This window comes from Scatophagus argus, chromosome 1, assembly GCF_020382885.2.
Source record: "Scatophagus argus isolate fScaArg1 chromosome 1, fScaArg1.pri, whole genome shotgun sequence".
Lineage (NCBI taxonomy): Eukaryota > Metazoa > Chordata > Actinopteri > Scatophagidae > Scatophagus > Scatophagus argus.
In genome coordinates this window covers 17,281,235-17,298,029 of record NC_058493.1, presented here as the reverse complement: position 1 = coordinate 17,298,029, position 16,795 = coordinate 17,281,235, and the positions used below count along the sequence as shown (strand labels likewise).

The 16,795-nt window shown below is 40.6% G+C and overlaps 1 protein-coding gene across 1 annotated transcript; it reads left to right on the top strand.

Annotated features, from left to right (window-relative positions):
• The first annotated feature begins 1,916 nt into the window (after positions 1-1,916).
• ipo7 (importin 7) lies at positions 1,917-16,283 on the top strand. The gene is made up of 25 exons (XM_046387948.1): positions 1,917-2,120; positions 4,482-4,563; positions 7,574-7,727; positions 7,813-7,971; positions 8,059-8,215; positions 8,444-8,533; positions 8,656-8,750; positions 8,844-8,928; positions 9,042-9,176; positions 9,416-9,515; positions 9,605-9,681; positions 9,785-9,901; positions 10,264-10,353; positions 10,480-10,645; positions 10,779-10,939; positions 11,368-11,496; positions 12,333-12,399; positions 12,521-12,646; positions 12,843-12,940; positions 13,026-13,121; positions 13,274-13,494; positions 13,643-13,851; positions 13,946-14,152; positions 14,253-14,369; positions 15,187-16,283. The coding sequence occupies exons 1-25, from the start codon at positions 2,037-2,039 to the stop codon at positions 15,282-15,284; spliced, it is 3,120 nt and encodes a 1,039-aa protein (XP_046243904.1). The 5' UTR covers positions 1,917-2,036; the 3' UTR covers positions 15,285-16,283.
• Positions 16,284-16,795: the final 512 nt, after the last annotated feature.

Sequence of the window (16,795 nt, the reverse complement as noted above, 5' to 3'; positions counted from 1 at the left end):
TGTTGCAATCGTGAAATTCAATATAAAGTCATGACACAAGACACAAAGATGAGCATGTAAAGGTATGATTCATAGTCAGGCTGCCAAACGGTATAATAGTAGCTTCATCTACTCCAGTTTCAACATTAATACGCTTTTCAAATGTTGATGCATCTGCAGACATTCTCCTGCATAATGCTAATAATACATTGGCATCTTACTGTATTTCAGAAACAGCTCAGGAATGTCAACCACAACAATGGTCTGCAGACTCCCCAGATCCCAACCTGATTGAGAATCTGTAGGATATACTGGAATAAGCCAAATCCACCTTCCCACCAGGAGGAGGCCCACCCTCAATGAAATGAACAGGAACCAAAGGATCCAATATTCCAATCCTGATGCCAATACGACAAAATACCCTCAGAGGTCCTGTGTCCCTTCCCCTAACAGATCAGAACAGGTTTGGCAGCACAAAGGGGGCCTACTAAATATTAAGCAGGTGCTGTTATTGTGGCTGATCGATGTAGTATTCAACTTTTGAAGAGGACAGAAGGATAATGATGGACTATATTACATTGGTGTCGGACCCGTAACCGGTGGATCGCTGGTTCGATTCCCCGTCCCGGTGTCCATGGCTGATGTACCCTTGAGCAAGGTACCTAACCCCCACTGCTCCCCGGGTGCTGCACGTGGTCGCCCACTGCCCCGGGTTTGCTGTGTGTGTGTGCACGTCACTTGGGTGGGTTAAATGCAGAGCACAAATTTCGTTGGAGTGAGTTCCCTCCAATGACAAAATATGTCACTTTCTTTCTTTCTTTCTGTAAATACCCTTAAATTAGACAAGAAATCTGCACTTAAGCTCCACAGTGAACTGAAATCCAGTGAGACTCACCTTGTCTATCACAAAGTCCATCTCCACTGGACATTTCATGTAATCACTAAGATTCAGCCATAAACACTGCATTTTCCTTGTTGTTGGACACAGAGGGATAATAAGCCAAGTAAATTAAACGCTGGTCAGCTTAGGGAGAAAGTTCTTTAAACTCACAAATCACAACATCTGAGCTTCTTAGTTGTCTAACATGTTAATAGTTCCTTTTAAAGAGAAGAAGCAGGAACACTCCCTGTACTTACGAGAGATGCAACAATGTCATGAGCATCAGTCCTTGCAAACAAGCCAAAACAAAACAAATAAAAAAAAATAACGACCCGAATTTCTAGTGTGATTGCACAATATAGTGTGTGTAGGTTTCCAGTTTACACCCATGAAAACAATTACATACATTCACTTTGTAATAGAATGCTTTACATGTAACTATGGAAATATTCTATGTGGCAAAATGCCTATGCATTTTCTCATCACCATGTAGAATACTGAAAGACACTGCTACACACACCAGACCACTATCCTGTCCTCTGAGGTGTTGACAGCAAACTATAACAAGGTCTATCTTTAGTAATCATCTTTATTATTATGCATTATTCCACAGTAGCTACAACAAAATGCATGGCATTTCACAAAAGGCATGTAACCCTCAGCTGTTCAACATAACAACCAGTTATGGTTAACTCTGCCATGTTTTGGGATGTGATTAATTAAGTGAGTTCAGGCTACTTCAGTGATGTTTGTAATTTAAATTATGTAAATGAAACTACTCAGTTAAGTGTGAGTATACCTAAAACATATAATATCTTTAATATTTAAGCATACTGAAAAAGAAATTTGCATTGTTTTCCCTTGGAATTAATGTAGCCTAGTTAGCTGTGGGGCCATTCTCCCTATCTATTTGAATGGCACATTGAAATAGATACACATTCTGCATAAATAAGGCCAGATTGATATGAAGTAATTCTTGAAACTACAACTCCCACAGTTGATTGGTTGCCACCGGATGTTCGTGTTGCACAAATTTGGCGCTGATCTATCCGGGTACTTCATTCACTGCTTCCTTTCGCGCCGGGTAACCGGAGAGCCGTGTGTCCATGTGCGCAGTGACTGAGAATTGATAGATCTCTGAAATATTAAAATCCGAGCCGTAAGCAGAGTTTTCGTAATGGATCCAGAGTCTTTGGTCGAGGCCCTTCGGGGGACGATGGACCCCAATCTGCGAGAGGCCGCGGAGAGACAACTGAACGAGGTAAAAGTTGAGATTAGCTGTTAATTGTGATGGAGGTTGTGGCGCGGTCTCGGATCGGGCCTCGGCCGTTCACAACATCAAGATGGTGCGATCACGCAGACCGGGCACTGCTACCGTTTCCTCGAGATCAACAGCTAAATTTTGCTGTTTGACAAATGTAGTGCTTCTTACGGCTCCTATCTTGTCATCAGTATAGAGCCTTGGCATGATCTTCAGTTGCGTTTTTTTATGACACGCGTGGGCCAGTAACCAACGTCAACGTTAGCTTCATGTTGAGCCAGCTGTGTTGTTAATGCTAAACAAGCTAACTGTTATAATTATTAGTTCGCCACACTGACGCGACACGAGAATAATAAGCCTGAGGGTGTTTAACAGTTGGCACTTAGAGAAAATGAGACATTTGGTAGTTAGCGTATTTGACAGTAGGATACTAATGCTTGGCCCTGTGGCTAATATTTTCTAGCTAACTTCGCTACTTGTTGGTTGAGCAGCCGTATAGCTGCTGCTCACGTGTCACTGTGACAAGCCCTGAAGTGATGACTTTCAGTTTAACAACGCATCAAGGTATACAGACGCCAACATCTGGCTTTTGTTGTCATGGCTACACTCTATGCGATCCGGGAATTAGCAGCTACGTTGTAAATGTGTATCTTAAAATTGAGTTTTATGTTAGCCGAGTTCCATGTGAGCTAACGTTAAATGAGTTAGCTCCACTGTCTTGGTTGAGGCAGCAGCCCGATTGTGTACGTTTACAAAGTTATGTTGTCGTTTCTGATTCACCACTTATGTTTTAGTTTTGACTTTTAATGGTGGGCTAATCACAAAATTTTTTTTTTTTCGCTCAGATAAACGATTTAACCTATTTTAAATTAAATATCAGGGAAAATTAATTGGATAAAGCCCCCCAGGTTATGATTTCAAATTACTTCTCAGAAAAGATGTTTGGAGTGATTCTGATTCTGGCTTCATTGTTTGTAGTGGAGGTTTAAATGTACGCAGAGCTGAAGCCTTAAATAGTTTGGGAGCCCAATTTGCCTGTGTGTGAGACACTTGACATTGGACAGTCAAATCACAATGCCATGATTTTTACTCCACCTACATATGAACTCTTTTAAGTCGCTGACTGTAAAATCTAAATGGATGACAGTTAGATGACTGACTAAGGCCTATTTTATGTTATCCAATTGTAGCGTATGTGCTCAGTATGTATTTTTTTGTCCCAATCAAGTAACCCTTCTTTCATGTTTATTTTTGCCATTGGATTGCACTTTTTTTTTTTTTTTTTACACCCACATATGCATTAGATAGTGATGGCTCACTTGAATGGCAAAGCTGGGAGTGTGTTCTCACGTAGCTGGCTGAAGTTGCTGGAGTTGTTTAGAACAAAACAGATCATGTCTTCTGGAGGAGGATGGAGTAAATCTGTTGGTGTTTCTAAACATGGTGCTTTGTGTAGTCATAAACTCTGACTTTATTTTTCATGGGGAATTGCCAGAAAAATATTGGCCAAGGGTTTATAAAATGCTTTAATACATTACATGACCTTTTTAAAAATGTTGTTTTGTTGAAGCTGTATTGCAGTGGAATACACGTGCTAAGGAAATACTGTAAATGCAGTTTGTGGTGGAGCTCAGCATACCAGCAGGAAGTGTAGAATAAATCACATATTTATTTATGCATCCAGATGCAAACATCTGATATATCAGTTGGTAATCTCCATAATTTCACTTTTACATGTTCACAGGGATCAACCTAAGCTGTTGTTGTGGAGGACCTGACCTTAGTCATTTTATCACAAAATGTTCCAGATCAGAACATTGGCTTGAATCTGTAATGCCATGATACTGGCCAAAAAAGACCCGCATTGTTGTGGATCACAGTGTGTTGCCAGTGTTTATGAGAATAGGTTATTTGAACAACTCTCTGATGAATCCAACACAATATAATACTTTTCTGACAGCTTTAGGAGTTGTGATGTAAGCTGGCCCTTTAAAAATGATGGGATGAAATTATTCATCAGTTTTGTAAAGGTAACAATGCAATATCCGTTTTTATTGTTAGTCACCTAGCAACGGTGTTTGTGTGACTTAAAGCACCTGAATGCCAAACATAATGTCTACTCAAATTGCCATTTAATATAGCCCCCAAGCTCCTTTTGATGACAACATATTTAAGTGGCCTAAAGCCATGGCCATCTCCCTTAAGTGCAACAGCACATCACAGTAAAACACCATTAACAGCTGCAAGTAGGTTTCATGCAAAATGGTCTGAAAACCACTTCATGTAAAATAGCTTGAGAGGTCTGAGATTTTAAATGTTTCAGAGTCTATAACTGCTTTACTGTTTATTCTGATATTACAGGGTCACACCCAGGTAAATTTTGTGTCCACTTTGCTGCGTGTCACCATGTCTGATCAACTGGATTTGCCCGTCAGGCAAGCAGGTGAGTCTGATTTTTCACATGTGAAAATGGTTTTACAGTTGGTAAAAGATGTGTTTGTGTGTGTGTGTGTGTGCAGCTTTATTATATAAAGCTAGACAGCTAGAATCACTCAAAATAAAGACTGAGTCCCTGCTGGCTGCTGGTAGCCTTAGGAGTGCAGTTAGCACATCTATAGAGTGAACTGATTTGTGTAAACAGAGTTGTGTATGTAATTTAAAAGCTGAGGTGAAGATTCAAGATAAAGGTGTTAGGATGCCTACCTATGCCCATATACAAACTGTTTATAGGAAAAAATAAACATGGAAAATAAAAGTTCTTGTAAACTACCTAAAAGCATAAACACAGGTTTGCTGACACTAACACATTTATTGCTGGGTTAAATGTTACATTGAAGAGATGGATAGTCTTTTCTGTCTTTTCCTGGATTAGACCTTCCTGTGCTTAGAGGTTCATAAGATTAAGAATGAGATTATATTTAAATTTTCAACCCAAAAATAACAAGTAAATAGCCAGTAAGAAATTTCACTTTTCTTTTTTAAGTTGTTTCTACAGTTACAGCCATACTGTGAATGAGTCATAAGTGATGACTGACAGGGATTATTTTTGTGTATATATATTTTCCTTAGGAAGTACAGGCATATTACAAGTTGTTTTAAAATAAAGTTATGACTCACAATTCATACCTTTTGCCCCCATTTTGTATCATTTAGAGCCCCATAAGGTCTTTTCAACACTCTGGCGCTGTGTTACCTGCCACTTTATCTTACGTCTGACTCCAGTTTTGTCAGATTGCATTAGATGACAAATAGACTAGATATTCTCCATGACCCCAAGTTAAACAGGTTACTTACGTAATAGTTTCAAAAAGTTAATTTAGCAATGATACATGATTCACACTAGTGTTTTTGTGAGGCTAAAGTGCCACGCTGAAGTGCAGTGGACACGTGGAGTTGGTTAAAAATAACTTGTTTTGCTTTAGTCAAATGCTGCACTGTGGGGAAGGTGTCAGTGGTGGGAAACAAAGTCAGTGTTTAAAGTTAAAATCTTAACCAAAGTTGTGCAAAGTACACACATAGTATCTGAAGCCACCTCCCAAATATTCATAGCTAGACCAACAAATTAAGCTGCTGTAGGGCTGTGCTTTAGAGCAATAAATTACTTTTCCAGCTGTAGGAAAAATGTCTGACAGTGTTTAGAGTAAAATAAAGGAGGAGAAGCTCCTCCAGACCCAACAGAAGCGGTTGGAGTAATATTACATGTGAAGCTGATCACAAATGTACAATTTTTTTGTATTGGCTTTGAGCTCAGTTGGATTGTTATTCATTTAGCTCCTGTAAGGCCTGAGGTTGGTAGACAGTCCAACAATGCTGTCATTTGTTTTGTAGGAATTCTTTCTTCTGCTTCCTTTTTGATCGTGTTTTTTGACAGTTATTACATAAGCGTGAGTGAATAGATTGATAAAATGCATCAAGAGACTCTCTGGGCAGCAGTGATGAATGTGGGTTTAAGTTTTATTTCAGACATTATAGGCAGCATGTTTATTTGAATACAAAGAAGGTAAATGGAATTTTGTGTGTGGAGGTGAAAGAATTTCAGAGTTTTTAAAGTGTCATGTCATTTTGGCTTTAAGGACTGCAAATGAAATTCCATTCTCAGTTATTATTTCTGTGGTAGCATAAAGTTTCACCTAGAAAAATCAGCTGTACCTTCTTGATGTTGCCAGTTTTCTAATTTTTATTTTTAGGTAGGTTTTGAGTAGGTTCATGTCCCCATGGTGGGTATGGCTAGAAAAATGCCCAGTGATTTCTTAATCTCATTGGTTTTGTAATGTTGTTGGCCCAACAGGTGCGTGTTATGCAAACATAATATTGGTTGGTTAATCTAACTTCAGTTCCCAGTTTCAATATGGTCCTGCTCTCAGAGTGGAGTTGGAATTTACAGAAGTTGAAAAGCGCAAAGAAATTGTAAGTGTAATAAAGCCAAGTTTAATAAAGCACTGCTGTTGTCATGCCTGAAGTGGGTATTTTATCTCAATGTTTATGCCTTCAATCATTTATTAACCTTGCGGCCTTTAATTTCAGCTAGTTTCAATAAGTAATTTTCTTCCTGTCCGTGTTTCTGATTAATATGAACGATTCATAGCGGCTTTGCAGTGTTGGACTATAGTGTAGTTTGGTGGTCATAGGCGGAGGGGAGGGGGTTTTTGCTCTGTCAGCATTGATAGGCTGGATTATGATTGCCTCGCCAGCGGTGTAGACATTTGTGTCAGCAGTCTGACGTCCGCGTCCCAGCCCTCACTCCTCCACGGCCTCAGATGCCTCTCCCCCTGCGGGCCACAGAACTTAGAGTGGGCCCCACTTTGTAGATGTGAACCCAGCTGACACCCTTGTGCTACATTCAAAACTACTGAACTGCAGATGGAAGAATTGATTCTTACAGCTTAGGCTTTAGGTGGTACTGAGAGTGTTGTTTACAGTCAATAAAATGAATGCACATATGGGAGTTTGCATGGGGGTTGTTCAACAACAGTTTTAAAAGCAAACATGATGGTTTACTTACTTTGATAATCCTGTGGACATTCAGCCTATGGAGAGCTGAATGTTTCTGATGTGCAGCACAGATATTACCTGTAGTCAGACATATGATTCAGTACAGCAGTAAAATAATAGCCACAAATCTGTCTTTGTGTTGTGTGTATGTGTATGCAGTTTTGTCATCATTTTGATAGTTAAATATCTCAAACTTAAAATTGCAAGTCCATACATAAAATAAATATATAAATAATTCAACACATAATTGTTGAGACACACACACATAGATATACACATGTATTACCTACATACATCGGGACGTATACTGTAATGAATTTGCGTATATACACATATATTGTTTGCAATACCAATATGATGATTACAAAAACATGAGATATGATAACACTTACTTGTTGGCCAAACAAAACTAAAACACTGCCATAATGGCCTGACCCCCAATATTTTTATTCTCTGTCTAGGTGTGATTTACCTTAAGAACATGATAACTCAGCACTGGAGTGATGGAGACGGTTCAGGCACAGAGACGCCTGTCAATAACATCCCTGAGGAGGACAGGCAGTTCATTCGAGACAACATAGTGGAGGCCATCATCCACTCCCCGGAGCGCATCAGGTAACCACACAGCCTGCTGGCGGAGTACAGCGAGAGGAGCTTTCCAAATCTAAATCATCTATAACTGCACTTCTGAACTCGTTAGGGTCCAGTTGACAACGTGTATCCACCACATGATCAAGCATGACTACCCTGGCAAGTGGACGACCATCGTGGACAAGATTGGCTTCTACCTGCAGTCAGACAACAGTGCCGGATGGCTGGGCATCTTGCTCTGCCTTTACCAGCTTGTCAAAAACTATGAGTAAGTCAGAGTTTCATTTCTTTGTTTCATATGGTGTTATGTAACACGACTGCTTGTGTGGCTGATGTAGCCTGTGGTGTGAAACAGATATAAGAAACCTGAAGAGCGTCAGCCTCTGGTGGCCGCCATGCACATCTTCATGCCCATGCTGAAAGACCGCTTCATCCAGCTGATCCCTGACCACTCCAGTGACTCTGTCCTCATACAGAAACAGATCTTCAAGATCCTCTATGCCCTCTTTCAGGTAATGTCAGCACCTAACATCTTCTCCGGTGTAGTCATTCTGTCTTGTGGTTTGGACAAAAAAAAAAACGTGAATAGTAACCACCATATTTTTCCATATTAACATGAATAAAGCAAAATAATTGCACAATGTCCCAATTTATTGGAGTTGTGTTAAGTCTGTAATGACCCCTTATGGCCAAATATCTGTAGTAATTTAAAAAAAGTGATTCCTTGTTTGTCTCCACAGTACAACCTCCCCCTGGAGCTCATTAACAGACAGAACCTGACAGAATGGATGGAGATCCTGAAGACAGTAGTGGATAGAGATGTGCCTCCGGTAAGAAGACAAAATTAATTAATATTGCCTATCCCTTCTTACAAATAGTTCTGCTTTCGAGATGGACACAGTTCAAGATCTCCACAAGCGGAGTGTGTAAATATTGTCCTTGTTCTGCGTAGGAGACCATGCAGATAGATGAAGATGAGCGACCCGAGCTGCCATGGTGGAAGTGTAAGAAGTGGGCCCTTCACATCTTGGCTCGATTGTTTGAGAGGTAAAAAATCTAGCATTTGTTCCCTTAACCTGTTCAGTAATTGGTACAAATGTGCTTAACAGTAATATTCACTATGTTAAACCACAATTGCAGGTATGGAAGTCCAGGCAACACAACCAAAGAGTACACAGAGTTTGCTGATCTTTTCCTCAAGGAATATGCAGTTCCTGCACAGCAGGTAAAAGCTTCAGAATATGTATATTCAGCAGCAACATATTTCTGTTCAGAGAGTGAATTTTGTGGCTATTGGAGTGCAGTTCACAAATGGAAGGTTTTTTTTGTGTCTGCTAGGTGCTGCTGAAAGTCTTATACCAGTACAAGGAAAAGCAATACGTGGCTCCTAGAGTACTCCAACAGACACTCAACTACATCAACCAGGGTATAGCACATGCTCTGACGTGGAGAAACCTCAAACCACACATCCAGGTATATAAGCAACATTACTGAATATCCAGTAAACATAACAATGTATATAACAAGTCTTAGTCAGGTGTGCAGTAACTTTATGAGACTTCATTTGCTTGGATGGACTGATGCCACTGTTAGAAGCATTAAGCTAAAGAGCTGCCAAGCAGTATGGGTTCAGCCAGAAGACGAATGATGCAACACAATGTAAAACTCTGTTTCCTCCTCAATGATTGTGACTTGTCATTTTGTTTTTCCAGGGCATCATTCAGGATGTGGTTTTCCCCCTCATGTGTTATACAGACAGTGATGAGGAACTGTGGCAGGAGGATCCATACGAGTACATTCGCATGAAATTTGGTAAGCAAAGGTTTGTGCCTGTAATCCAAAATCAGTCCTGTGCGTTGGTGATGACTAACCATTCGTGTGATCTCTGCTGTCTCCTTTAGATGTCTTTGAGGACTTCATCTCTCCAACAACAGCTGCACAAACGCTCCTTTTCACTGCCTGCAACAAGAGGAAAGAGGTCAGTTGAAATCATTTTGTGGTTTATTTCCTCAAAAGTGGTTCCTAATTTGCCAACGCAGTTTGTATTTAATGAAACCTAATCCAGCATGTGTTCTGTTCAGGTTCTGCAAAAGACTATGGGCTTCTGCTACCAGATTCTCACTGATCCCGCATCTGATCCCAGGAAAAAGGACGGTGCGCTCCACATGATTGGCTCCTTGGCTGAAATATTGCTCAAGGTAAACGGCTCCTTCTTTGTCAGTTTTGTGGTGCAGCAAATGAGATTTTTACTGCACCTTCCTGTTTCTTTTTATTTATTTTAAATCATGACTGTTGTGAATGCTCATTATTGGGGAAAGAGATGATTTTTGCACCTCTTAGCTATGGGCTGCTGGAGATGCTAAAGTACTGTGCCTTCTAGACTATTTTATGGAGATAAATTATGTCAGAGCTGTGAACCAATATTCATGTGGTGATACTGTAGAGTTGTTAGTATCAATTTACCTCAAATTCAGTCTAGAAGATTTCTTTCTAACTGGTACTGAACAAGCAATAAATGCCTTGTGAAACCTGACAAGTTTTTATTGTGTTCTCAAAACAGAAAAAAATTTATAAGGACCAGATGGAGTTCATGCTGCAGAATCATGTCTTCCCCCTGTTCCGCAGTGACCTGGGCTACATGAGAGCCAGGGTAAGTGACCGTTTCTAAACAAGACTCATGTTAACATTACTGACTAAAGTGGCCTTGAATGAACACAATCTTGTTATATTGTCGCAGTAATTTGCTTTTGGTTTCTCCACCTCTGTTTTCATATAGGCTTGCTGGGTGCTGCATTACTTCTGTGAGGTTAAGTTCAAAAGCGACCAGAACCTGCAGACCGCTCTTGAGCTGACCCGCCTTTGCCTAATCAATGACAACGAGATGCCGGTTAAGGTGGAGGCCGCTATTGCCCTGCAGGTTCTTATCAGCAACCAGGAGAAAGGTGAGCAACTAAAGTCATGCAGCTCATGTTTTAGTGTCTGTACTTTATCCAGTGAGAGATATATATTAAAGAATGTAATTAAGTTGTGCTTTTCTTCACGTATCTAAATTAACTTGTGCGTTTTGTTCTTTAGCCAAAGAGTACATCACTCCGTTCATCCGGCCAGTGATGCAGGCACTTCTGCACATTGTCAGGGAAACGGAGAACGATGACCTCACCAATGTCATACAGAAGATGATCTGTGAATACAGCGAGGAAGTCACTCCAATTGCTGTGGAGATGACACAACACTTGGTAAGCAGTAAAGAGGCTATGTGTCATCATTTCACATCATTTGCTGCAGGCATTTCCCCTTGGCCACCGAGACACACGCATTTCTAAAAGTCATGAAATTTGAAAATGAGTCCTACTGCTCACATGACTTCTGTACGTAGTTCAGATGGAGATAAATACTCACAGAGTAATCCCAAAAACAATGGTCTGATTTTTATGTAAGAATATAATGTCCCTGACAATAGCCCAGTGTATGCTGATGTCACCACGTGCATACCCTTCCTGTACTGTTTTTAAGAGAAAACTACTAGCAAATTTAGTAGGTTTGACCCTATTCTTGTGTTAAATAGAGAAGAAATCTGTCAGTCTTCCAGCACGGTAGTGAAATGTGTCTATACTGAAAGTTCACAGACGTAATCATAACGATCTCTTTGTTCGCTTTTTGACAGGCGATGACGTTCAACCAGGTGATTCAGACAGGCCCTGATGAGGAGGGAGGAGATGACAAGGCTGTGACGGCTATGGGCATCCTCAACACCATCGACACATTGCTAAGCGTGGTGGAGGACCACAAAGAGGTTAGCAGCATAGCCACTAAGCTTGTTGCCTACACACACTCTTTCTCTTTCCTGGCTGATCGCTCAGTTCATTGCCACTTCATCTGCAGAAGCAGCTCTGGTCTGCTGTAGGGTTCCTGCCAACACACTTCAGCCACCCACCAACTCTTGGGAACACGTTCTGTTCTCACCATGTTCACAATGACTCAGAGGCTGAGGCAGACGCTAGAAATAGTGCTGGGGCACGCTGCCACCATGTCTGCTGAAACATAGCACTGCTAGTGTTTGAAGCCAAGAAGCCATTAGATTGGACCATGCATCAATCCACACTGAGGATTTGTTAAAATTACCTCATTTATTTCTTTATTTTTAGATTGCATAACAGTTCAGTATGACTGTCAATGTATGTCACTCTGCTACAAAGAATTAATTTATTTTAATTTTTATTTTATTTTATTTTTTTTATGGGCAGGGGAAAACACTGTTCAGTTGGTATAAATTTAGAGAACAGGAAAGGGAACAGGTGACATTACAGAACTGACTCATCAGTTACAAGAAAAACAAACAATGAAGAATTGCATGTACTCATTGCTTTTAATGAATTCAGCTCTAATTATTTACTCTTTCACTAAAATCAAAGGCTGGTTCATACCTCAACCTGATTATGTTTCAAATGTAGCAATGGATACTTAATAGTAGAATGCAAATCTCCCTTCTCTGTATAACATTCTGTTTTATTTGGTTAAAGTATGTTTTGACACTCTTTTGACCCCTTTAAATGGTTATACAACAGCTTAAACTTCTGTGTTTTTTGAATTGATTAAATCCTCATCATTTTAAACATTACTTTGTTTCAGATCACCCAGCAGTTGGAGGGCATCTGTCTGCAGGTAATAGGCACTGTGCTGCAGCAACATGTACTGGGTAAGCAGAACTAGTCCTTCCTGTACTACCACATTCCACCTGCACACTAAAACTGTCTGCTCACCTAAGAAGTGACGTACTGGTATCAAACAGACTCTATGTACTCCCCGCCCCTTTCCAGAGTTCTATGAGGAGATCCTCTCCCTGGCTCACAGCCTGACCTGCCAGCAGGTGTCACCACAGATGTGGCAGCTCCTTCCACTGGTGTATGAGGTCTTCCAGCAGGATGGATTTGACTACTTCACAGGTGTGTGTTTGATGATGAATTAGCACTTGGGTTCATGGTAGATGAAGCTATGATGTTATTAAGCTCTAAAAGGAAGACAAACACTTGAACTGGACCCATATGGTAATGGCTGATATTCTTGATTATAGAGAGGAAAAAGTGCAGATTTGTTTTGCTATGAATTCAGATGTGTGAAAAGTCGATGTTTCTGTTACAGATATGATGCCTCTTCTTCACAACTATGTCACAGTTGACACAGACACCCTGCTGTCTGACACCAAATACCTGGAAATCATTTATAGCATGTGCAAGAAGGTAAAATAGTGTAGCAGATAATGCATCAAGAGCCTAAGCATTTGTGGTGACTGGGAGGCTTACATGACCGTGTCATTTCACACAGGTCTTGACAGGTGATCCAGGTGAAGACCCAGAGTGCCATGCGGCCAAGCTACTGGAGGTGATCATTCTGCAGTGCAAAGGTCGTGGTATTGACCAGGTCAGTGCCAAAAAATCAGATTCGTAGATCAAACTGGTAAACATCTATAGGGGACAAATACATCTGCAGAATGCATTCACTTGTCATTTTTATGCAATATTCATAAGTCACACATATTGCTCTGTTGATGACGAACTTGCTGTTTTTTGCAGGTTGTGCCGTTGTTTGTGGCTGCTGCATTGGAGCGTTTGACGCGGGAGGTGAAGACCAGTGAGCTGAGGACTATGTGCCTGCAGGTGGCCATCGCTGCTCTTTACTACAGCCCCCCTCTTCTCCTCAACACTTTAGAGAATCTGCGCTTTCCAAACAACACTGAGCCTATCACTAACCACTTCATAACCCAGTGGCTTAAAGATATCGACTGCTTCCTTGGGTAAGACTTTCATGAGTATATCTGCAAGATACCACTACAGCATGCCTGCTCCTGATTGCCAGAACAATTTTAGGATTTCTAAATCTGATGATAAATCTGGTTTTAATGGAATAAACTCATCATATTAACTAAATGTTCCCCCTCACAGTCTCCACGACAGAAAGATGTGTATTCTTGGACTTTGTGCTCTCATGGACCTGGAGCACAGGCCTCAGGTTGTCAACCAAGTGGCCGGCCAGCTTCTTCCAGCAGCCATCCTGCTGTTCAATGGCCTCAAGAGAGCATATGCGTGTCGAGCAGAGCATGAGAATGAAGATGACGAGGATGACGAAGATGGGGAAGACGAGGATGACAACGGTAAAGCACAAGTATTTGCTGGGCTCAGTGTTGCCTAAGCTGAGGTTGCATTAAGTGATGTTGAAAGGTCTTCTGTTACTCTGAATGAATGTAGCTGAGCTGGGCAGTGACGAGGACGACATTGACGATGAGGGCCAGGAGTACCTGGAGATGCTGGCAAAGCAGGCAGGAGAGGATGGAGATGATGAAGACTGGGAGGAGGATGATGCCGAGGAGACGGCACTTGAGGGCTACACTACAGCAGTAGATGATGAAGACAACTTAGTGGACGAGTATCAGATCTTTAAAGCCATACTACAGAGTAAGACGACAAGCTGCAGAAAATCAAAGTTAAATGATTCAGTATAACAAATGTGTCTATGGTGTACATCTGTCACTAATCTGACTTCAATGCAATGCAGACATCCAGTCCCGCGACCCAGCATGGTACCAGGCACTAACACAGGCCCTCGATGAGGAACAGGGCAAACACCTTCAGGACATTGGAACTCTTGCAGACCAGAGACGGGCAGCACATGGTGAGCACCAGCAGAGACTGTACTCCAATTTTCCCATTAAACTCTGATGCTGCGCATAAGTCTGACAATAAAGCAGTTTTGTTTACGTGCCATTTCCTGTTTTTTCTTCTTAATTTTAAGGTTTTTACCAATGCTTTCTATCTATATATTTACTTTTAATAAAAGAACTGCGAGCTTGTACCCAGTTACATTAATCATGCGCATTGAAATCTGCTGTTTATTCTTTATTTGCCACAAAAACATGAAATGGATAATAAATAAAATCACATTTCTTAAAAAAAAAAAATTATAAATAATAATACACTGTAAAACTCTTAACATCGCTTGTGAGCCAAAGTTTTGGCCTGTGGGTTTAATGACTGACAGTGAACTACCATGTCTACAGAGTCTTTTTATGGAATGATGTTTTTCTGGTCTCTCTGCTCTCTTCTCCTGTTATCTCTTTCTGTTGTTGATTTAATGATAAAGTCCTACTGGTACCTAAATAAGTAGAAACCAGTAGACAAAGTTGTTCCAGAATCTTTTGAGGTCTGGACATCTTGTAGCTAACCAAGCAACACACCTGAGCAGAGAGCAGCAGAGGGTGGAAAATAAAAGAACTGGAGGAGAGTGTAGGCTGGGGATACCAGTTGACATGTTCTGCATGAATGGTGTTGTAGGAAAGAAATTTTAAAGCCTTATTCTCTAAAACACAACATTAAATTGTCTATGACTTCCTGACAGGGCAGTCTAGCAACTGTGTAGCCAATGACCATTGAGCAACAGGAAACAACTTCTGTGTGATCTTTAAGTGCTGTTGCTTATCATCTAATTGCAGAATCCAAGATGATCGAGAAACACGGCGGGTACAAGTTCACAGCGCCAGTAGTGCCGCCTACTTTCAACTTTGGAGGCACTGCTCCTGGAATGAATTGAGTCACCTGTTCTACTTTTTATTACTCTGTGACTGATTGTAGTGAAGTGAAAAAAAAAAAGCTTGTGTTGTTCCCTTAAGTAGTGGTTCCAGAACTGGTTCTTCTCAGTCATTCTTCAATCTGTCAAATGGAAAATAGCTCCAGAAGATGTGGGAAAGCAACCAAAATGCAACCAATGGCTGGGGAAAACAAACCAAGAACTTGAGCACGATGCAAGAGAGGAAGCTCTGAACAACGTTGTCTTCTGGAGCCCAGTGTGGAGTGGATGCCATGATGGAAACTCTTTTGGTTTTTTCCCACTTAAACAAAATTGGGGGATTAACAGTTTCAAATTGATAATGGGACTAAACATTTCATTATCACTGTTGTGGCCAAATGGCCGTAATATGGTTATACCTCTGGTGGTGGTGATACATTATTTCTGCATAAACAAACACTCATGTTTATGTACATACAAGCCAAGGTTATTGATTTTTTTTTTGTTGTTTGTTTTTTTTTTAAGTAGCCTTGGGGGGAATAACAACCAGAGGCATTTGTAAGGTGTGAACAGCTGTATTCATATGTAGCATATTGGATACTTCATAGCACTATGTGATGCCTGATCTCTGTAAATTAATGACTAGCACTTTCATATTCAGGTCTCCTAGCCTTCTGTATCAGACTGCAAATTTTTTTAAAATTGAAGACTATTTAAAATGAAAACAGCTGTAACTTTGTTACTTTGCAAGCGACTTCTGTGATGGCTGGTTGTCACACGTCTGGAATACAGAATGGATCAGTGGGCAACTTGGAAACATTATCGATTTCAGGAAAAAAAATAAGAGAATGCTCTTGGTGTTCAGTACGGCCACAGGACATGTGTTTTTGAGCATTGAAAGTACAATTGAATACATCATTGAAGCATGTACAATTGGACTTATCGTGAAGGTCTCAAGCTTTTGGTTGGTGTATGGATGAACCATCTATATATACAACAACATATTAAAAAAAGCTAAGGGAATTCATGACCTTGAGTGTTTCCTTATACAGGCGTGTCTCTTCTCTTGCTCTATGAATTTTTAAGTAATTGTTTAAGGGTCTGTGTTTTGTTTTGGTTTTTTTTTAAATGTGTTTTTAACATAATATACTGTATTTATACATAAGCCTGGTTAGACAAGTGGACCTCAGCCGCAGCAGTTCAAAAAATCAATTCATTGCTTCTCTGGGACACTTGATATGTGATCCAAACATTTTCCCAGTGTCGGAGACAAGCAGACCACTGAGTTGGTCAGCACATTTGGCTTTAGCCATCACTGTTGAATACTGATGTAACAGCAGTCAGGGGGAGGGGAAAAAACCCCACATGAAGTCTGAACTGATCCTTCACAACACAGAGCAAGAATGAGATTACACATCTGATTTAAGGCCACATATGAAAATGGCCCTTTGGAACTTTGTGATGACATTTCTCACTATTTTTAAACTGTCAACACACCAAATAATGAACAGATGAGTCCACAACGAAAATAATCC

What these genes read in the sequence shown, in the direction of transcription:
- ipo7 (XM_046387948.1), top strand. Translation starts at nt 2,037, where the DNA reads ATGGATCCAGAGTCTTTGGTCGAGGCCCTTCGGGGGACGATGGACCCC. An exon ending in CCTGCAACAAGAGGAAAGAG is followed by an intron (nt 9,682 to 9,784) that starts GTCAGTTGAAAT and finishes TGTTCTGTTCAG; the next exon opens with GTTCTGCAAAAGACTATGGG. An exon ending in TGGCTGAAATATTGCTCAAG is followed by an intron (nt 9,902 to 10,263) that starts GTAAACGGCTCC and finishes TTCTCAAAACAG; the next exon opens with AAAAAAATTTATAAGGACCA.